Genomic DNA, 22,856 nt, shown 5'->3' with positions numbered 1-22,856 from the left:
GGTGATCCTAGATAAATACCAGCTTCTCTGAGCTTTAATTCCTTACCTGTAGGACAGGAATAATAATCTCTTTTATATGAGGATGCCATGAAAACTCTGACATGATGAATAAATCGTGTATAATTTTTAAAAATTATTATGGCATATGACTTTCTACAGTTGTATTCTTCTGCCATAAGTCAGTTATTTCTATACATTTCTCAATACATTAAAAATAATGAAAGGAGCAACCATGCCCTCATCATGTCTGTGTCACCGTGTGTCTTGCACAGCATGGGTGCTCAGTGCAATGGTGTGGACCACGGGGGTGGTAAGCTTCCCACCTCTAGTATAAACCTAGTAGAGAAGAGTCAAACTTCAGAATGGCTTGGACTAGACACCAATCTTGAGAGCCTAGGATTATTTATTAAATTAATCAGACATACAACAGATTCAAATAGTAATAGGTCAAATCAATTTTCTCAGGAATGTGATACTGATAAGGGAAACTCCCATCTATTACTTGGCACATCAGGCACCTGAGACCCCCACCACTTACAAAGGACCCACATCAGCATAATACTAACCTGTTTCCTGGCCCATCAACTAGGCTACTATTGCCTGACCTCAGCATAACACTAAATCTATTGCCTGGTGCATCAACTACGCTACTATTTTGGTGCATCAGCATAACCTGAGCCTATTGCCTGACAGATCAACTAACCTACACCTGGTACCCCACTCCTTGGATCACCCCAACTTAATAAAAGCAGGAAAAATTGGGTAAACAGTGTTCAGAATTTGGTGGCAAGGCCCCTCTGAGCCCTTTCTCCGACTTTCCCTGTGTCAGTTTGTCCTTGGGACCACCTGCTGTAACAATACACGTCAAAGAGAGACAGAACATTAACCCCATTAGAAGAGACTAGAGGCTGGCAAACTTTTTCTGTAGGGCCAGATAGTAAACATTTTAGGCTTTGTGGATCATATGGTCTCTGTAGCAACGACTCAACTCTGTCATTTTATCATGAAAGCAGCTGTAGATTGTATATAAGCTAATGGGAGTGACTGTATTCCAATATATTGTATTTTAAAAAATAGATAGTGGGCCACATTTGGTCCATGGGCCATAGTTTGCCAACCCCTCTCCTGTTGCCAAGGAGGATTTACGACACAAAAAGCCGAAAGTAAAACCAGGTGGTGACATAAAATGGAAAAGTTAAAATCGATGAGTAAAAGTAAAGCTCTCCATTAAGTTTCAAAAACTAAAATGAACAAGTATATAACTGGAAAGAGAAGAGATTTCATGTAAAAATATCTGCCAGATTGGACCAAGACAAATTTTTAATCTGGAAGTTCAAAAGGAAAAAAGGAGAAGACTTTGGGGTTTTTGTTGCCTGAAACTTATTGTGGGACAAAAAGCTGCTTAGAAAATCGCATGTGCTCTGGATGCTGTTAATGAAAGCAGAGCATCAAGGACAAACAAGGCGGCCATGCTAGGGGAGTGGGGCTGTGTCTGAGTCACCACGGGGGTGCTCCCTGGAAACCCTACTTCCCGGGTTTGCTCTGGCTGGCACGCTTTCATATTTGAGGGTCTGCTCTGTGCTGGGTTCACGTGTGAAGAAGAGGTGTTTGAGCTAAGAGTGGAAGGGCAGTGCCCAGGTGAAGGGTGAGGGGTTGGGGGAAAGGGTGCTCCAGGCAGGTGTGATTATCTGACCGCTCACAGTTCCATTCTTTCCTTTCAAATCCCAATTAAAATACAGGTTTCTAAATACTGAGGGGGAAGGATCATCATACTTTCTAAGAAATCTTCATTTCAGCTTTGTTTTCTGTAAAAGTATGCTCCCTTACCTGGGAGAGAAGAAATGTGTTGACATGTTTAAGGAAACATTTGAAGCATTTCAAGCGAGACTATAAAGGGACATGAATTCAAGGAACTGGTAGGTCTACGGTGGGAGTTCTCATAGCCATCAATAATCTCCTTGCAAAGGAACTAATTATGTTTGGAGAGGACGTGTGTGCCTGATAAAATAATTAAAAATAAATTGCTCTCCTTGGAAATGCAAATTAACGAGCATTAAAGCAACCCTGTTGGTCACAGAGACAATAAATAGATGTGTTTTCTCATGTCTGTTAGGTGGCACTAACTGATTTCCAAATTCTGGCTACGATAGGGGCCTGAGCAGCTTTTGAAACAAAAGGTAAGAGGACCACAGGCCCAGCGGGGACAGTTGTTGAAAGCCTTAAGCCATTACACACCCCCTCCCCTCAGACTTTTCCAGGCTGAGAATACGGGACCCTGAGGAATGAGCCCTGGAATAGGAGGGGATGTGGTACTGTTCAGCCCCCCTCCAGACAGCCACAGCACCCTGTCCCACTGCCCAGTGCTGTTGCTCAAAGAATATAAGGGATTGGCTCAGCACTGGGCGGACGCCAGATGGTGCCTTTGGCAGGGAGGTGGGGAGGGGAAGAAAGGGAGCTTTGAGGTTTGGGGGTTGGTGAAGTAGAGCACAGTTGCACGACATTTTTTAAAAAGTTTTTCTTCAGCAATTTCTTAATAAGTCTTACCAAACAAGCAAAGTCCCCCAGAACTCAGGCTACAAAATGTTTTATCATTTTGTCAAAGAACCTATATTACTTAAGCACCTATTATGCAGAGCTGGCTCTTGAGTGGGCATTTGTGGATGGCCTGGGGGAGGAGAATTGCATTTCTGCGTTGAAGGAAGCTACATTCTCACTGGGGAGGTGGATTTTAGGTAAACAAAGAGCATGTTCCCAATTCCTTTTGCTTTGCTGGCATCAGGTCTTTCCTACACCACTTATCTAGAGGAAAAAGATTGTCTAGAGCCAGTGTGACCAGGATAGAGGAGAGAAAGCCCCCCAGGGTGTTGCTGGGAGGTGCTTCTCTCCAGGTGTGGTCAATGTCAATGGAGTAGCTGTGCTGTCTGGCTCAGGGGGCTGCGCGGGGTGGGTGAGGTAATCCACAGAGAGACACTTAATGTGCAGCACAGGCGCACCACACAGCTCCATAAAGGCGCCCTCCGATTCCTAGGTAACTTGCCCCAAACCACAGACACAGTGAAGGACAGAACCAGGTTCCTTCCCACCTGGGCAGCTCATTCAAAAGTCCCCCATGCTCTCCTCTGGCTGCAGGTGCCTCTCAGGGTTCAGTCTTCCTCGTCCTCCTCTTCTTCCTTCCATGTATGGTCCCGCCGCCAGCCTCTTTCAAGTCCATCCAGAAGGAATTTTCTTTCCGTGCGCTGAAACGCAGGGCCGACAGCTCCCTGGCTTTCCGGTACAAGCAGAGAAGGGAAAGGAGCAGAAGAAAGAGCAGGACAAAGGGGTAGATGAAGAGGAAATAGAGCAGAGGTACGGAGGAGCAGATCCTGGAAGGAAAAGAGGGCTCTGCAACAAAAGGGAGAGAAAGAAAGAGAACCGTTAGTCTCCACCTTATTTGTACTAATCAATTACAAACGCATCTGGGATTTATTGTTATAGGCAAATGTATGTTAAAGTAATGGGACCAAATAGCAGGAGGCCCCTGAAATCACACGTGAGGACACAGGCCAGAGCACCGGGGGGAAAAGAGCTCCCGGAACAGGCTCTTCTAACGCAACTCCCCCTTGCCCGGCAATTTCCAGCCACTGGAGGTTCCAATGACCTACTTAAAACTAACAGCCAAAATGAAAAACAAAACAAAAAAGAAAGCCTCTCCTTTAATCTTCTTTCCTCAGAAAAGATATCTATAATTCAACCCTCGTTCTCAACTGTGTTGTCAGTCCTGAATTTTTAACCGAGTTATGCTGCTTCTGACACACACACACACACACACACAGACACACTCACACACACACACACACACACACTCACACACACATACACACACAGGCACACACATACACACACACACAGACACACACAGACACACACACATGCACTGCTCTGTTCTTATAGAACAACTGTACCTAGAGTGAGGGACACTTGCCCACCCTGACCCAAGCCTGCCCTCCAAGTGGGTCTCCCCATCCCCGTGAGGGCCCTGACTGTCACCACCACCTGACAGGCTCGCTGCACTGATCCTCTGGGTCCTTCTGGTCTAGCTCCATCACTATCTTGCTCTCCCAGCGCTGCCTACCTTGCCTCAGGCACAGTTCTCTCCCATCCCCCTTCTCCCCCAGCCCTTTGTTTAGGCCCCTTTCATTCCCTTTTAACTATCTCCTTCCTTTCATTGTGGTTACTTGAGTATGTCTTGATAGTGCCATTTGTTCCTATGTCTCCTTCAGTGCCCGGCGCAGGTGCCCACTAACCCTTGCTGATCTGAATTAAATTGGATGGGCTACAACAACAGGGGTGGAAGATACTATATAAAGGCACGCTGGAGCATGTGACCGCCCGGCAGCTGCAGCCCGGGAAGCACTGTCGCTCGCACACACACTCGGAGCACGCACGAGCAGCCCCAAAGTGGTTCCTGGCCACACAGCCAGGGAAGCAACGGCGGAGAGAACTGCAAACACCACAGGTTCCAGGAATCAGTCTCTTGAAGCAGAAAGACACATGCTCAAAGAGACACAAATTACTAAATGTAGCTTTCCAGCTACATTTATTTATGACATGGTATCTGAAATCAGGGCTATTCTAAAAATTTGGTGCTAACAGTAGCTGTGCTTTTATTGGAAAATTGTACTGACATAAGCAATTTTTTCTTCAAAGGTTAAGCTATAGGATTCATGGGATTATAGACTCTTAGAGATGAAAACAGGTTTAGAGGTCATTTTGACCAACCTCCTGCTATAAGAATTCCATTTCTGGCATTGCTGATGCATCTTACATGTTAAAGAACGTCCCATTGATGGAAGTCAGCAAAGAACCTAGACATCTGCTCAACTCCTGCACTGTGAGCTCCTTGAAGCCAGGGCCTGTCTCTTATGTGTCTCTTTATCTTCTGCAATCTTTGTCCACAGGGTCTTGATGGAGTCTCATGAATGGATCAATGGCATGAGTATATTGTGCACACGGGAACCCAGGGATGGTTGCCATCATGTTACACAAAGTGAAGATCATTACTGAATGTTAGGCTGGCAGCTCTGAACAGGCTGGCAAAGAGCTGCAGGGGTTTGTGGCCTGGTTTTCGCTGGTCCAGTTTGTATTCTCCATCCTAAATTTGGTGTTTGGTTTTGAAAGAGTGAGCAAAGATAAAGCTAGGTTTTGAATTCTATACCATGCCCTCTCCACATCCTACCTGTGAATCTCTCTCCCAAATGACCCTGCTTGACTGCACTTATTCTCCCGGGTCTTATCTGAGTGCGTTCGAAGGCATGTGGTTAGAAAGAGGCAGAGATTGCAATGCTGAGAGAGGATGGAGCCACAGAGCCCAGGTGTTAGGAGCTCTGGCTGTGGGTATCTGTGCAGAGTAGTGAATGAGCACCTACTACATTTCAAAGAGAGCTGGTCTCAAATCCTCCCACTTCTACTATTATTGACATTGGATAAGTTATTTATTGTCTCTAATCATTAGTTTCCTTATCAACCAAATTAGGACAATAATTTCTAGAGTTGTGATAATGCATACTGTATAATATTTAACAAAGTACGTAGAGCATTTGTTAAGTCAGAAAGCAATAAATATTAGCTAGAATACTACTGAGAAAGCTAGAAAAATCACAGGCAACCTTCTCCAAACAGACCAGACAGAGAACAGGGCCAGAGCCTGCTGATTTCTCATATAGGGACCACAGGCTTGGCCATTTCCTCTAGAAGCCAGATATTCCCTTGGATCTCTGACCCCTCTGTTCCCAGATCCAGGTGGCATTCAGCAGATAGTCAAATGATTACTTAGGAGGCTCTGGCTCCTTTTTCTGGTCACGGGAAGTAGACAATTGTGAAGTGAGAGTCCACGGCACCAAGCGTGGCAGTTGCTAGGATGGTGGGGTGCAAGATGGGGCTGGCACACAGGAGGTGGAAAGAAACCTGGTGCTCAGAGTTTCTGCCACTGAGACTCTAATCTTCAGCATGAAGGGACAGCCAAAGGGCTTGACTATCTTACTGGGGAGAAGGCCGTTCCTCTTAAGAGCAATCTGCCATCAAAGCACGACACAGCTAGCAGCTGTCAGTTCCGGTGCTTCTAAATTACCTCTCCTGGGAGAGCAGTGTTTGCTCTGGATCCCATAGTCACCATTTCCCACCATCTGCCTCTCCCCCATATCTGGATTAGAATTAGTGACATTCAAAACCATTAAGGTTTGGCATTTTTAATCAATTCGAGTCAGCGTCCAATGCTCAAAGTACAAGGCCTGCAACGCGGAGCCAAAAATGTAATGAGAACACTTCATCATGAGGTTGAGTTTAGAACTTGCTTCTGGCCACGGCCAAACACAGCAAGAGGACACTCCTTTCTGGTATCAACTCAGAAATACTGACTTCAGAAGAAAGGGTAGAGGCTAACGGGGAGCTACAAACTCCTCCCACCCTCCAATCCAAAGCTTGGGCAACTGCCTATGCCATGTGTGGCCGTGTGGGAGAGCTGGCTCCTGCCAAGAAAGAAAAGTGGAGTAAGGAAGCTGATAACAAGTGCATCCCAGAATAAGTGAATCCTTGGCATCATCTGTTTTAACCCAACTCAAGACTCACTTTCTCATTCCTTTATCACATATTTGTGGAGTGCCATGTGCCAGGCCTTGGGGGGGGGGACACTGGGAAGCACAGGTACACGGCACGGCCTCTCCAGAAACTTCACTGTGGTGGAGACACAATCTCCTTCTGGGATCCACTTACTAACTAGACCCTTGCCGAAACAAGAGCTGGGAAACAGTAACAAGCACCACATTACCAGTAATCATCCCGTCCCCAGAAAGCCTTATAGTGTGGCCTATCAATTAATTAATCCCAGAGAATTCTCTAGAATAAGACATTTATGTCTAGGGTCTGAGGGCGCGTGAAAAGACTGGGCAGCTGTAGTCCCTGCCCTGGCTTCGTTAATGGTAAGGAAGTAAGACAGAGAAGAAAAGTCCAGGTCCTTTCCCCCAGGAAATGTCTCTTAACTTTTCTGACCTCACTTGGGATACATACATACTGCACAGTTCTATTACGTAGTCCTGGAACTAACCCAGCCTGGGATGCAAAGGGTGAGAGACCAATTGAGAAGTGATAATTGGTAGCACATCACGTTTGACCTGGACTGTGTCAACACATAGAACTGGCACCCACCAGGAGACATTTGAGCATCTCCTCTGTGCCGGCACTGTGCTGGCGCTACAGACAAGACACTCACAGTCTTGGCCTTCTCAGAGTGTGTAGTCTAGCAGTGGAGACGTGTGTTAAACAGCTATGCGGTCTGACGTCTCACATCACTTCTCTGCCATTGTCCCATATTGTCAAATCCAGTGGATACTTTCCCATTCCTATCTGAATCGAACTCTTTTCAGGAGTCTGTCTAATCTTCCTGCCTCCTGATGTCCTCTCTGCCTTTGGTCTCTGTGGCGCCCCCAAACCCAGTCCTCCTCCCACCTCTCAGGCACTGCCATCGGTCTCCTTCACAGGCCCCGCTCCTCTGCCGCCCATAAATAACCATGTATCTCAGGAGTCCATCTTTGCACATCATTATTGGCTGTAAATTGATAACTTCTAATCTACAGCTCTGGTGCAGATCCCGTTTGGAAGTCCTGACGTCTACTGGCCAGATCTTCCTCTATAACTCACAGGTACCCTGAGCTCACTTCCAGGCCAGCTTATTCAAAACTGAACTAATCTTCCCCTCCAGACCCCTCTCATGTTTTATCTTGCTTGGAAAATAGCCCCACTATCCATCTAAGTCTGAATGTAAATATTAAACCTTAACTCTTCTTTTCTGCTCATTTCCCTCTACATATATCTAATAGTCTCTAAGTCCTGAAGCTTACCCCTCACAATACTGAATGCCTGTGCTTTTCTCAGTCCTCTCTGGCACTGCTTCAACTCAGGCCTTTGTCTTGCTTCACCTGGGTTCTTGCAATTTCAAACAGTTCTCCCTGCTCTGTCTGCCTTTCCTCCAATTCATCTGTACTGCTGCTCCCAGTGGGAACTTCTAAAATGCAAATGTGACGATGCCACTCTCCTGCATGAACTTTTTCAGTGACATCCCATAACCAACATAATAAAGTTCACCCTCTGTAGCATCATACTTTAGACACATTTGAGATCTATCTGTACCTTTCCCACCTCACCGGTTTCATCTCTTACCATTGTACTATATGGAACACAGTTTCTACCGTTCTCAACCTCTAGAAGTTCCCTGAATATAACACGGAGTTTCACATCTTATGATCATCTTGCATACCCTTTCCTGTTCCTAAAATATGTTTCCTCCCTTTCATGGGCCCCATGCCCTGGAGAACCTTCCCAGATCTCCTCCTGACCCAGCCCTTCACCCCAGCCCAGACTCTGTTGTTCCTATACCATCCTGCAAATACTTCTTTGATGACACGCGTCATGTTGGGCTTGACTTCCCTCACTGGCCTCTAAGCTCTGTGGGAACATACACATTTTTGTATCCTCAGAACCTCATATAGCTATTTACTGAACAAATTAAAATATCTTGTACACACAGATATATATGTGTGTATATGTACACATATGCGTACAAGCCTGTGTGTGTATGTGTGTAGCATGGTTGGAAGCATAAGAGGGAAAGGAGTTAACATTTGTTGAGCACTTATAGTGTGCCAGGGACTGCACTAGATACTTTATACACATTCGTATTATGATATTCCTTTTACGAGAAAGCAGAGGCTCACGGAAGGCGAGTAACCAGGGCATGACTTCATAGCTAGTAGGTGGTAGAGTGTGACTCGAGCCTAGGCTTGTCTGAGTGCAACCCCTGGGGTTTTTCATTACTGCACACTGCCTTCCTGGTTCCCAGAAAAGACCAGCCAGGTGGGGGAACCCAGATGCTGCTTTCCAGGCGTGACTTTAGTCACACGGGAACCCCTCCGCTTGTCATGGCACAGGCTTTCTGAGAACACAAAGGCACTCAGTGTTTAATGTTTTCTTTCTAAGTTCATCTTCTAAAAACCTTATACCTGTTTTATTAGAATTCCACAAAGATTAACAATACATATGCTATAAAGGATCTCATGTGCCTCAGAGGAGATGTGCTTTTTAGTCACAGAATATATACTTTTTACTGTTCTTATCTATTCGTTCTACTGCAAAACCTGCTGAATATACAGAGCCTATGAATTCCGGTGGGAAAACATGGACAAGATGTGCTCACGGGCATGGGACTTCCTATAATTGTTAGAATGGAAGAAAGGCCGATAGAAAAAAATTCTTCCTGGACACTCAGGAAAAAGAATTCTGCTGAGAAATGGACAGGGTGAGATGATGGACCCCCCTCGAGGAACAAATCAGACCATTTTGACTTCCATTGCAGAAATCTTGCTACCGTGTTTCCCAGAAAATAAGACCTACCCATAAAATAAGCCCTAGCAGGATTTTGAAGCATTTGCACAATATAAACCCTACCCTGCAAATAAGACCTAGTGATGGGCGTGGCTACACAGCGTATCTGCACAACCCATGCATTTGGTCGAGGAGCGGTAGAGAAGACGAGCAGCCCTTCTCATCTGCCCCATCATGACAGCTACTGTCCCAGAGGTGACCGGAAAGGTGTGGGCACCCCCACCCACAAGGTTGGCTCCCCCTGGCAGGTCCCGGCCATCCTGTGCGTGCTGCAAGCTGAAGCTTTGAGGGGAAAATAACACATCCCCTGAAAATAAGCTCTAGGGTGTCTTCTTGAGGAAAAATAAATATAAGACCCTGTCTTATTTTCAGGGAAACATGGTAGGGCTGGGATGCAGCTACCGCTACCTCTTAGAAGTTCCCATATGTTCTTGACAGCACTCTTTCCCTCCTAAGGAGTGTCGCCAAAGCTAGCCAGTGCCTTAGGAATGTTATCTTTATTGATCATTTTCATTTACCCTTCCAATACCACACCTCTACTTCTCCAATATCCCTTTCCACAGTAAGTTTAGCTTATTGCTCACCTCTCACTTTCCTTTTGAAACCCACCAGGAAGAAGTGGCTGACAGAATGAGCTGGCTATGACAGCTGCCAGCTTATGGATCAATAAGGAAGACTAACTAGTCTAACTGGATAACCTTTTGCTTCCACTAACAAGGATTTAATGAATACTCAGCTGAGTAGAATGACCTCTAATAGAGGAAGGTCACCCTTTGGCCAATGGTCTTTAAGTAGTTGCCCTCCTTGCTGGAGTCTACAAGTTCTGTGGGGCACCCTTTCTACCTTGATGCCTTTCAAGGTACAATTAGAAGAGGCACACGAAATGACCATCGTTATCAAAGTGCTGGTAGTTTGTTACGTACATAGAGAGACAGTGAGGTTGGCATTTATTCATTGAGAAAGGCTTTTTGTTTTTCCTTTTGATCAAAGGGGCATTTAGATGTAGCTAATTTTGGTTCAATCAGATCAAAATGTAAAGTTATCATCTCCCTATCTCTCATTCCCACTCCCGCTGCAGATGAGAATTCTAAGATTAGAGGGTCAGCCAAAAGGTACTGATGTCTGCTTCACACATTATTTGGATATTTAAAGGGGACATAGTGTTGATGGCTTTTTTGGGCAGGGAGGAAGGGAAGAGGGAAACAGATGCCCCTGATATTTAAATGTTTATGACAAAACTTCACGTGGACCTTGTTTGTTCAAATGAATTACTATTGGGGGAGACAGCAAACTCATCTTCTTTAGGGAACCTGAAAAATGTCTTCAGCTTGAAGAGGGAGTAACACATAGCTGCGAGGGAAGGCATAAGAGGAGAGCCCCACATTCTCCTGGCCCCCAGCCTGTGGTAGATTAACCCCTAAGTACCTGAAGGCAGCACGGTGAGCACCATTCGCTGGGACTCATCTGATGCATGGTTGACCCACTTGCTTGGGTGTCCATGGAGCTGCCACTCTGTCACCCTGCACCAATACAGTCCAGCATCCTCCATCGCCACGTGACGAAGCTGCAGGACAAATTCTGTAGGGGACGTGCGGTAACAGTGCAGATGCCCCCTGAGCCCCTCTTCACCATACTCCAGCAAGCCATCGTGCTGCAGGTGCACCAGCAATTTATTTCCAGAGTTTTCTCTGTACCACATCACAGAGTACAGGGAGGCCGAGCCGCCCAGACTCTCCAGGCTGCAGCGGATGGCCACCTCTCTGTGCTCAGTGACATTTTCTGTCTGGTACACTTTGGAGACATGGACCTGACTTCCTAGAAAATAAAATGGCAGTAAGTAAGTTCCAGATTGGACACTTTCTCTGAAAAAATCCAGTTATACTGGGGAGATCTCCGTCTTATATTTTTTAGAAATCGGATCATTCACCTTTAATACTTGCCCTGTTTTTGTAATGCCTTTTTTCTTTCACATTTGCCAGAACATTCTCTGCTATGAATCAAACTACCCACTTGCCTTCTTTAACCCCTATCTCTTGCCTGCTGGCTCCTGCCACTGCAAACCACTCAGCTTCAGTGGGGCCCTCTCCTCGATGCTTATACTTCTCAGCTAACTCCTCATCTACTTCCCAGAGGGGCTGTTCAGAACTTCCAGCAACCCCCTCAAATCACGTATTCCACCACTACCCTTCACTCTTAGCTAATTGCTCTCCTCCCATACACCCAGATATTATCTTGGGTATCTTCCATATAGATGCGGAGAGAGAGCAGGATGTCTGAGAGACTGAACATTTAGATGCAAGTATTAAAATATCACCCAAGGGAACTATTCAAATTATTGGATTAGGCTAAGTTTTAAACAGATTTCGACATTTACTTTCTTTTCCCCCTGCTAACCAGTAGGTGAGGACTTGAAATGACAGCCAGAGTAGTTACAAACAAAATAAATAAACTATAGAGTGCATTAAAATTTCAACCCCACTACAAATACATTTATTAATCTATCTTTAAAAATAATTTTATCTGATCTTGGTCTCTTTTTTAGTTACCATCTTTAATCTTTCCTTTCCTTCATGGAGAAGCATGTGAAATATTAGCTTATATGACACTGTTACTGTTTCCTCACCTCAAATTACTTCCTGCTTTATTGCGATCTGGCTTCCAATGGTATCACTATTCGTGGTCAGGGTCCAATTTCCCAGCTCAAGGGACCCTCTAGCCTTTTTTTTGTCCTCTTTATAGTTTTTGTTACTGAAGTCCATTTTCTTCTTAAAATTCTCTCCTGTTTTGACCTCAAATAAAATACCCCTCCTACAATTCTGACCAGCCCTACTCAGTATGTTTTTCTGGGGCCTCTTTCTTAACTCATTCTCTAAATGAAGGTATATACTGGAAACCCACGGTCATGCCTAGCCCACGGTTATGTTTTGTTCGACTCCTTCAGTATTTTAAAGGAATTTGAATTAGTTGCAAATGTTCTCAAATTGGAAGATGTTCACCACAAAAGATTCTAGGCATCTCTTAATATACTAAACAATCTTACAACGCTGAGCCCACATTTCTGCACGGGAAGCCCTGGCTTGAGCTAAGCAGTGTCTGCCTCCTTAAAGAGGGCACGCACATACTGTCACGATTTTGGCTGGGACGGCTGGGAGCCAGGGATGCCAGTCACACAATGGGGAATGCAGAAGTATGAGCCAGTCTTGTGGGCAGAGATGATACATGCCATGCGGGGCATGTTGAGCATGAGGGTCTCTGGGGGCATCCAAGTGGAAATGTATAGCAGGCAGCTGGGTTTAAAGGCTTGGAGCTCAGGAGATTGGGGCTAGGCATAAAGACTTAGAGATATCATCGTGAAGGTGGTAGTTGAAACCAGGGCAGTGTTTAAGAAGTTCTGAGAAAAGCACAGAATAAGGGAAAAAAAAAAAAATGGGCCCAGGCTCTACTCCTGAGGAACACATACACTTATTAGGGAAAGAACGGGGCCTGAAGAACACAGGCAGGGGACCCTGGGGGTGGGCAGGAAGAGGCCCCATACTAAGCTGCTGTTTTGTCCCTGCTGCCCCAGCAGATGGTGTGCTCCCTTAGGGCAAGAGGGACGCCTTCTTTATCTCTGCATCTCATTGCCTAATACATAGTAATGTTCAATTATATTCTTATTTTTTGATGTTACCTTAAACATAGTATCTGAAGCACCAGATTAGTTCAACTTATCTGTGTTGTGCTGTTGGCCGGTTCCCGAACCTTAGGCGTGACATTCAGTTGATTTTAATCAACACTGGAGGTGACCTAACTGATGCTGAGAGACCTAACCAACCCTGCCCACATTTAGACAGCAGCATCCTAGACTAGCGCAAATGGATGGAAGTTCCATTACATTTTTAAAGATCTCCTGAGGAAGAGGAGATTCCCTCAGTAAGCCATTCCAGCAGTTAACTACTCTTATTTGCCTTATGTTTAGGCAGCTAAATGTTGAAAAGCAATTTCTCCACACATCCCCAAAGAGTTGTACAGTTTCTGTTCACAGTGGGAGAAATATGCTTCGTATTACTCTTTCTCTGCCAAATTACAGTAGAGCCCCACTGGAATGACACAGCTTGTTATTACAGAGATCTGGAGAGACGATACCCTGGGTAGCTGCCTAGACCAGGCTGCAGGCTGATAAGCAAACCAATCAAAGGGATCTTGTGCCTATCTGAGCTCCTCAAAACCTCAGATTGATTCACCTTAAGTGACCTCCCTCCTTTGGAGGGCTACCAGGTCCTGCAGTCACTTTTAGGTGGTCTCTATTCCTATGACCAGGTCATATTTTTACTCCCACAGGATCACCTCACAGAACAACTACCCAGGAGAAAACGGCAATCCTACAGAAAGATGTGCGAGAAGGCACTGACGAGGTTTACCTGTGGGCTTGAGTTTCAATTCTGTCAGTCCTGACTTCTTTCCTCCGAGCTTGAGCCACATGCCATTTGTAGACAAGAGCCACTCCTCCACAGCACAGTGATATTTGCCCTGATCACTGTCTTCCACATTCAGAATGTGTAGCTGAAACAAGTCTTGGGAAACTTTCTTGGTGTGAAATTTTGGTTTTCTCTGTGGAGTGTCAAATTCATCCCCATATTTCACAACATTGGTTTGGTCCATTTCTAGGATCCTCAACCAGGATGCACTAGTGGAAATGGGAGAAAAGTACCAAGTAATGGCTAACGGAAAGTTTCCAGTGGACCGGGACAAGATGCTACATTCTATAGCAGTGTTGGAGTTGATGGATATCTCTTGGACTTGACTGCTTGAGTTCACTTCTAGCTTGCTCTCTAAATTAAAAAACAGAAACAGTTACCTTGGTAGAAAATATAATTTTAAGGTAGTAGAGATGATAGAGGTCAACTAGGGCAGTGTGTCCTCCAGCCATTGTCTGTATGAATTCCCTCTGCAGTAGTCCTACAAACTGTTCATTCAGTTTTTGAACAGCTCACTATCTGACAAAGCAGCCCATTCAATTTTTGGACAATTCCTCTACAAGAAAATTCTTAATGATATCAAGCTGAATGTTATCTCTTTATAACTTCCATCCTCTGGTCCTAGTTCTACCCTTACTGGGCAGGGAGTGGGGTGGTAGAGGAAGTATCAGACAGAAAAAGCCCAGTCTCTTTTCTACATGATAATGCTTCAGTATTTAAACACAGACATTTCTTCTGTAGCATTTCATGTATCAAATTGTGGAGAAAGTGGCCCTATTAATGCTCTGTCTGGGCTAGGCGCGGTGGTTCACGCCTGTAATCCTAGCTCTCTGGGAGGCCGAGGCGGGCGGATTGCTCAAGGTCAGGAGTTCAAAACCAGCCTGAGCAAGAGTGAGACCCTGTCTCTACTATAAATAAAAAGAAATTAATTGGCCAACTAATATATGTAGAAAAAATTAGCTGGGCATGGTGGCGCATGCCTGTAGTCCCAGCTACTCAGGAGGCTGAGGCAGCAGGATCGCTTGAGCCCAGGAGTTTGAGGTTGCTGTGAGCTAGGCTGACGCCATGGCATTCTAGCCTGGGCAACAAAGTGAGACTCTGTCTCAAAAAAAAAAAAAAAAAAAAATGCTTTGTCTGTGTGCTCAGCATTCAGAGTACTTCTGGATTAACAATTTGCCAAACTCTAGTTGTATGTGCCTTCAAAAATGGGTAAATAAAAGTTGTACATGGGCTATTAAATCTATGTGTCTCAGCAAAGGAAATAATAAACAGAGTGAACAGACAACCCACAGAAAATATTTGCAAACTACCATCTGACAAGGGATTAATAACTAGACCATATAAGGAGCTCCAATAACTCAATATGATAAAATCAAATAAACCAGTTAAAAAATGGGCAAAGAATCTGAATAGACATTTCTCAAAGAAAGATATACAAATGACCAACAGGTAAATGCTCAACATCACTAGTCATCAAAGAAATGCAAATCAAAACTACAATGAGATATCATCTCACCCCAGTTAAAATGGCTTTTATAAAAAAGGCAATAATGAATGCTGGCAAGGGTGTAGAGAAAGGGGAACCCTTGTACACTGTTGTGTAAATTAGTGTGACCACTATGGAGAACAGTATGGAGGTTCCTCAAAAAGCTGCAAATAGAGGTACCTTATGACCAAACAATCCCACTGCTGTGTAAATATCCAAAAGAAGGGAATTCAGCATGTCAAACAGATATCTGCACTCCTGTGTTTATTGCAGCACTATTTACAATAGCCAAGATTTGGAATCAACCTAAAAGCATTTACCGGTGGATGAATACATAAAGAAATTTGTGGTACATATACACAATGGAATATTATTACTATATAGCCACAAACAAAAAAAGAAATCCTGCCATTTGCAACAACAGGGATGGAACTGGAGAACATTATATTAAGTGAAATAAGCCAAGCACAGAAAGACAAGTCTCCCATGTTCTTATTCATATGTGGGAGCTGAATAATAAAAACAATTGATCTCATGGAGATGGAGAGTAGGTGGTTACTAGAGACTAGGAAAGGTGGTGGGGAGAGAGGGATAAAGTGATGATGGTTAATGTGTACAAAAATACAGTTAGATAGAATAAACAATATATGATAGCACAACAAAGTGACTATAAGCAATAATAAGTTAAGGTATACTTTAAAATAACATAAAGAATGGAATTGGAATGCTCCTAACACAAATAAATGATAAATGCCAAAGGTGATATATACCCTGATTGGATTAATTCACATTGTATGCCTGTATCAAAATACCACATGTACCCTATGAATATATACAACTATTATGTGCCCATAATAATTAAGAATTAAAAACTAAAACAAAAAAAATAAGATGCAAAGGTCCAGTAAGGCAGAAAAAAGATCAAAACTGTATGTGTCTTTGCAGCTGCTCAGCTGTGGGAGTGTTGTATGGATATGGAGTAACCTGTGACTCCAGCTGCTTTTCTGGTTTTTCAGAGAGTTGAGTGACAATCCTTGCTCCCAAATCTTATTCTCACTTCTTGCTGACATCACGGATTCTACTTCTGTGATTGCGTACTGATGCTGCCAGGAGCTCCCTTTATTCTTCCTTCAACAAACATACTATATTATGTGCCAGACTATTCCAGGCTCTGTGGATGCCTCCCCTTAGTGCCTCCCAGTCCGGAGGGAGAGACAAGCACAGGGACAAAGGCTTAGAGGTCACAGCAGTATGTCACCCATGTCTGCCGGAGGTATGCCTAAGTGGCTAGCAGTGCACCCAGGAGGATCGCCTAACCGAAATATGAGGGACAACCTCCCGGGGGAGGTAACTCCAGGCTAAGCCTTAAGGGTTTACAGGAATTACTCTGATGAAGAAGGGATTAAGGAATTCTGTACAAAAGAAACAACTTGACCAAAGACTTTGAGAGTGAGAGAGAACCTGGTGTATTGAGGAACTACAAGTTATTCAGTGTGGCTGGAGCTCAAATTCAAGATGGAAAGTGGAAGAAGATGATGCTGGAAAGCCTCAAAGGTACCAGACTATAAAGGACCTTGCAAGTCACATTACGGGAGCTTGGACTATAAGGGGAACGTAGAGGAGTTGGGGATGGCTCAGGTTTCTAACTTGGGTCACTGGTTGATGAAGAGAGGAACATAGGGAACAATGTGGAAGGAGGAGCTTGGATAATAATGGTGGGTTTATGTTCTGACATAGTGAGTGCAGACATGTGAGTCTGGAGACAGAAGAGAAATCTTTCAGGATAACAGGATTTGGGATTTGTCACCAAATAGGTTGTATCCATGGGCAGAGATGAGTCCACTTCAGGAGAGTGTGTAGAATAAGAAGAGAGCAAGCTGAGGATGAAATAGAAAGGAACAGTTTTCTTTAAAGAAAGAACCAATGGAGGAGAATTCTGCAAAAAAGAACAAAAAGGAGACGTCAGTTTCAGGAAAGAAACCAGGATAATCTTGTGTCACAGGGCCAAGAAAAAAAGAAGTTTCAAGAAGAAAGAATTGGGGAAACCAGTGCAAATACTGCAGAGAGAACAAGTAAATTCAGGCCTGAATTAATAAACAAGGAGATCATTACTATTACCAAAGATATTGCTCAGCAGCAGGGAGAATGACGACCACTACCATGTTTGAGCATCTGCTTGGTGTGTCAGGCAGATGACACACCTGACACACCAAGGTCAGGTAATGGGCATATCACATATGTCATCACATTTAAACTGCACATAAGCAATTTACAGATGAGGTAACTAAGGCTTGCACAGATTAAGTGACTTATCCAAAGTCATGCTGCTATCTAGTGATCGTCAGATCTAAGTGACTTCCAAGTCTCTCATCACTCTGTCGTAAGCGAATACAAGTTACAAGAGATACATGACAGCAGAACTTTGCCTATGTGGTGCCTCACTTTTAACCTCTGTGCTTCGTTACCGATTGATGAGGTGGATTGTATTTGACTATAATCATAAGTTCTCTGACTCATACAGTAACACATTAAAAATAAGTAGATAAATGTATTCTAATGGAATTTATATTATTCCTACCCCGAGGAGAGACCTAGCAAATGTTTAATAACTGGTAAGGCTGGGCAGTGAGCAATCCAAAAGATTGCCTCTCCACTGGGACCAGTCCTAGAGGCCCCCTGTTGTGCCACGTGGTATCCTTGAGTTGCTGGGTGGTGGGAACCCACGGGAAAATGGGGCAGGGTGTGGAGCAGGAGTTATTAGCCAGTGTGGAAGTATTTCAGTGTTTTCACTACAAGTACGGCCATCCACGCAGACAAACTAATGTTAGCCTGGAAATCACTCATCGAGTGGCCCTTACTTATCCGGTGCAAACATAGGAAGGAAGTATTTATGTTTAATTTCTATAATGTACCCCAAATGGGAAGAATGTGATTCTGTTTTGTTTTGTTTAAAAAATCAGGAATGAACTGGGTGTGGTGGCTCACGCCTATAATCCTAGCACTCTGGGAGGCCGAGGCAGGTGGATTGCTCAAGGTAAGGAGTTCGAAACCAGCCTGAGCAAGAGCGAGACCCCCTTCTCTACCAAAATAGAAAGAAATTAGTTGGCCAACTAAAAATATATAGAAAAAATTAGTCGGGCATGGTGGTGCGTGCCTGTAGTTCCAGCTACTTGGGAGGCTGAGGCAGAAGGATCGCTTGAGCCCAGGAGTTTGAGGTTGCTGTGAGCTAGGCTGATGCCATGGCACTCTAGCCAGGGCAGCAAAGTGAGACTCTGTCTCAAAAAAAAAAAAAAAAAAAAAAATCAGGGATGGATTTCAAGTGTTGCTTACCTGGTAAAGTGATGGCTATTTTCAATGGGTGAGAGATGACAGAAGCCCTCACAGGGCCATTGGTGTGCCAGGAATTTCTGTCATAAACTTCCACTTTACACCGATACATTCCCATCTCTTCCTCAGTGGCGTCGTGGATTAGGAGTTGAGGACGAAATGAAGTCTGTGAAACCTTCGTCTTCTTTTGGAACTGGGATAGGAAATCCCCCCATTCAATAGTGCCATCATGGGTGATCCGAATAAGCTGATAAAAGTCTTGTGCCCCAGCTGGCTGGAACTGCCATGTCACAGTGAGTGGCAGCTTGAGGTCAGAGTAGTCGGCCCCTACTACGCAGAACAGGTCAAAGGTGCTGCCTAACTTCACTTGCGGTTGGCGGCTCATCAGACTAACTTGTAAACTGAACTCTGTGAATAGAACAATGAAATATAATTTCTCATATCTTTACCAAATCAAAGTACAGTACTTTCAAGTTTTTCTGGTTACCACCTAAATTTCACTTAGGACCATGCATTTGTAACATTTGGAGTGTCATATATTTTGGGGATTGAAGCTGATTCACAGCACAGTCTGTCCTGAATTCTGACCTCAATTTTTCAAAGTTGACCCTCTTCTAAGACTGTTCTCAGCAGCCGGCAACAAATAGGCAGTGTTTCTCCAGTCTGCTGCTTAGACAGCTGCTGCTGAGTGGGTGGAACGCTCCCCGGACCCAGTCGTCTGGCCTCCTTCCTTTATCCCCGCTCCTGGGTTCAGCATCAGAACCCTTCTGCGTGTGCTGGAAGAGGCTCTGCAATCCCAGGGCTGCAGCCATCGAAAGCCAGAATGTATAAGGCTCGGCTACGCTCTGCTATATGTCGACTCCCATTCATAGGAGTTTGTTTTTAACCTTGAACAACAACTTACAAATTGCACTCTAAAGCTGATCTTTATAAAGATGAAAAAAACTTTAAAGATTAATTGACAGACACGGTGGCCAGAGACCGTGCTCTGTGTCATGGGGGTACACATACCATAACTGGGGGGGGGGGTCACGATGACACACGATCAAATTCCGCTGCAGAATGAAGTGACTGACGTGCAAGTTCAGAAAAGGAGTTTCTTTGAGACTTACCCAGAGATTTTACAGTAACTGAAGTCTTCTGAGTCCAGCTCAGATCTCTGGCCTTGTTCCGGGTCCTCTCAGACACTCTGCACTCGTACGTGCCACTGTCTGTGAGGGTGGTGGAGGTGATCTCCAGTTGGAAGGTGGCCCAGTCCACTTTCTCCAGCCTTGTGTTGCCATGGTAACCGGGTCTCCCATCGGAGGCGCCCAGCTGCACGATGCCGTCCTGCCCCATGCCAGCCACAAACTCTGGCTGTGTCCGGCCCTGTGGGATGTGCCACCAGTTCACAGACAGAGGACTTTCAGGTCCACCCACCTTGCAGAGAAGAGTGAGTGCCTCTCCTTCCCACACAGCTTGCTGCTTGTTCTTAGTAGACATAACCACACTTCTTGCTGTGGATTTCAGATTATAGAAGAAAAAAAGTGTTTTAAGCAAATGAACAATTCTCCAAAATACAGTGAAGTCTCACTAATTAGAACTTGACTAGTTTGTAACAAATCAAACCGGGCTGTTTCTTCCTGTACCACCTCCAGACAAAAGATTTGCTAAATATCTTAATAGTGGAAACAAGACAGCAGATAAATATCCAGAGAACCTATTGACACTTAAACAATTTATAATTTGCACTTTTTAAAAAATCAGTTTGTTAAATCAGCCCTTCCTTAAGAATATCTAGTTGGGCAAATAGCCCATAATATTAATGTTTTGTTAGGTTAATTAGAGTGGGTGCATGAATCTAAAAGCAAGGAAGCTATGTCTATTTAAATTTTTAGTTTTTTGGAATTTAGACCTTCAGTGTTCGAAACTGCCTTTCCCTGCTTATTTCCCCTAATCAATCCTAATTGGTTTAGTATGTGTTTTCTTTTCTTTTTTTTTTGAGACAGAGTCTTGCTTTGTTGCCCCAGGCTAGAGTGAGTGCTGTGGCGTCAGCCTAGCTCACAGCAACCTCAAACTCCTGGGCTCAAGCAATCCTCCTGCCTCAGCCTCCCAAGTAGCTGGAACTACAGGCATGCGCCACCACACATGGTTAATATTTTCTATATATATTAGTTGGCCAATTAATTTCTCTCTATTTATAGTAGAGACGGGGTCTCACTCTTGCTCAGGCTGGTTTCGAACTCCTGATCTCAAGCAATCCACCTGCCTCGGCCTCCCAGGGTGCTAGGATTACAGGCGTGAGCCACCGAGCCGGGCCTAGTATGTGTTTTCAACAGGGAAGAAACATTAATTTTATCTCTGTTCACAATAAAAAGTTACTTGGAGGGGCAATATTTGTTTATATACATATATATCATATCTATACACATATATGTATGTATACATATATGTGTGTGTATATATGCTGTTGGTAAAGGGAGAGCCCTATGTCTAAACTATAGTGTAAAACTATAAATGTAAATTTGGCTCCTAGATGGGAAATTCAAGTCACTCATTCAACAAACACATTCATTCAACAAACACAGGTTTTGCCCTAGCTGCTTTATGGGCAATGTAGAGCTACATCAGGAGCTTTTCCCTCTTAGGCAGCCCAGAACTCTGTTTAAGGCCAAGGCCACTGGAGTCAGAATTACCCTGGGCAATATATTTGACCTCTCTGAGCCTCAGTTTTCTTTCCTGAAAAAATGAAGCTAATAATAGCACTCACTTTATTGTATTGTTGAGAGGACTGAACAAAGGGCACACACGTAAGGACCTAGCTTGGAGGGCCAGGGAAAATACTCAGTAAAGGTTAGCTATTAGCAGTAGTGTTTAATGCGAGGCACTGGCCAAAGCAGAGGCAATTCAAAGCAGAAGAGAAAAACAAAACAGAACGATATTAGAAATCTAAATAGGATCTAAATGAATTTGCAAATTGCTCTTCCCTGCTGAGAAAGGAGTTCAGTCTTGACTGTTTTATGTATATATATATATATATATATATATATATATATATATATACACACACATAAGTTACAAAGGCAGAATGAAGGTTAATGTCCATAAATAGGTTAAAAAAATTAGCAAATCCACTTTCGAATTTAATTTTTTCAAGTTAAAAATAGACTCATGACTGAAGTTTAGAAATTAGAGAAGAAAGTATTACTCATAATCTCACCACTTTAACATAACCATTATGATTAGTTTCAACTAACATCATTTTTTTTTTTTAATGAGGTTTCCTTAGTTCATTGTGGTCATTACTGCCTTTTGGTAAAAAGTCATAAATTTATTAAGTATGTGTAAGTTACACATTCACAGTGGTAGTGGGTGCCCCCTTCTGTTTAAAATATTCATAGAATGATAAAATTCTGCTCATACTTCAATAGTTTGACTGACTTTCAAAACAGAATGTTAAACAGGGTCCTTAATAAATTTGCCACTAACTTTTCCTATTTCTGCTTATTAAGCCCAGTCTAGACTCCAACCTATGCAAAGAACTATTTTGAGTTTTGGAAGATGACCCTATCTATAGGACCATAAGCTATGTACCCCGACACACATCTTGGCATCTGTCTGGCACCGCTGGCTTTAGGAAAGGCTGTATATGTATGCTCCCCAGGGAGGCTGACATGCACAAAGCAGAGATTGATCTCTGTGTAAATATGTAAACCCGCCTACATTGTTTTTCCCGAATCCTAGAAAGTTAGACCAAATGTTTAGTGTGAAAACCAACACAAACACACTTCCTGGCTGCCACTCAGGCCAAAGCTTGTGCGTCTTCATTCCTAGCAAATAGGGTGACGGAGAAGAACATGAAAGGGAAACGCATCTATCTTTGGAGATGCCTCCAATGATCAAGTGCAGCAAGGATATCTTTATTTTTAGCTCAGTTTTTCAAAAATTCAAAACGTTCAAAAATTTTTTTTTGCTTTTGGGCAATTAATTTTTGTAGATTTTGAATATCTAGCTCAGAGAATCCTTATGTTAGCTGTGTCTTCTCCCTATAAAAGGCACTGATTATTCAAACATTGAGGTCACTCAACTTTCATAAAATAACGGTGAGCTGGGCAGCTTTCTCAGTTTGGGGCACGCAGACGCTCAGAACCATTTGGACAGGCGTCTCCCCACGTCACAGCAAAATGCAGGGAACG

General features: G+C 43.9%; 1 protein-coding gene across 1 annotated transcript in view; it reads right to left on the bottom strand.

Annotated features, from left to right (window-relative positions):
- Positions 1 to 1,839: 1,839 nt before the first annotated feature.
- Positions 1,840 to 22,856, bottom strand: part of CD101 (CD101 molecule) — a 44,062-nt gene continuing 23,045 nt past the window's right edge. The window contains exons 5-9 of the mRNA XM_076010408.1: positions 19,794 to 20,177; positions 18,685 to 19,089; positions 13,812 to 14,222; positions 10,837 to 11,226; positions 1,840 to 3,381 (exon numbers count right to left, since the gene is read on the bottom strand). Of these exons, the coding sequence (XP_075866523.1) occupies positions 3,137 to 3,381; positions 10,837 to 11,226; positions 13,812 to 14,222; positions 18,685 to 19,089; positions 19,794 to 20,177 (1,835 nt within the window). The 3' untranslated portion in view covers positions 1,840 to 3,136. The remainder of the gene's footprint in view (positions 3,382 to 10,836; positions 11,227 to 13,811; positions 14,223 to 18,684; positions 19,090 to 19,793; positions 20,178 to 22,856) is intronic.

Source organism: Microcebus murinus, chromosome 2 (assembly GCF_040939455.1).
Source record: "Microcebus murinus isolate Inina chromosome 2, M.murinus_Inina_mat1.0, whole genome shotgun sequence".
Lineage (NCBI taxonomy): Eukaryota > Metazoa > Chordata > Mammalia > Primates > Cheirogaleidae > Microcebus > Microcebus murinus.
Note: the sequence above shows the minus strand (reverse complement) of the source record. Positions and strands in the feature narration are given on the sequence as shown.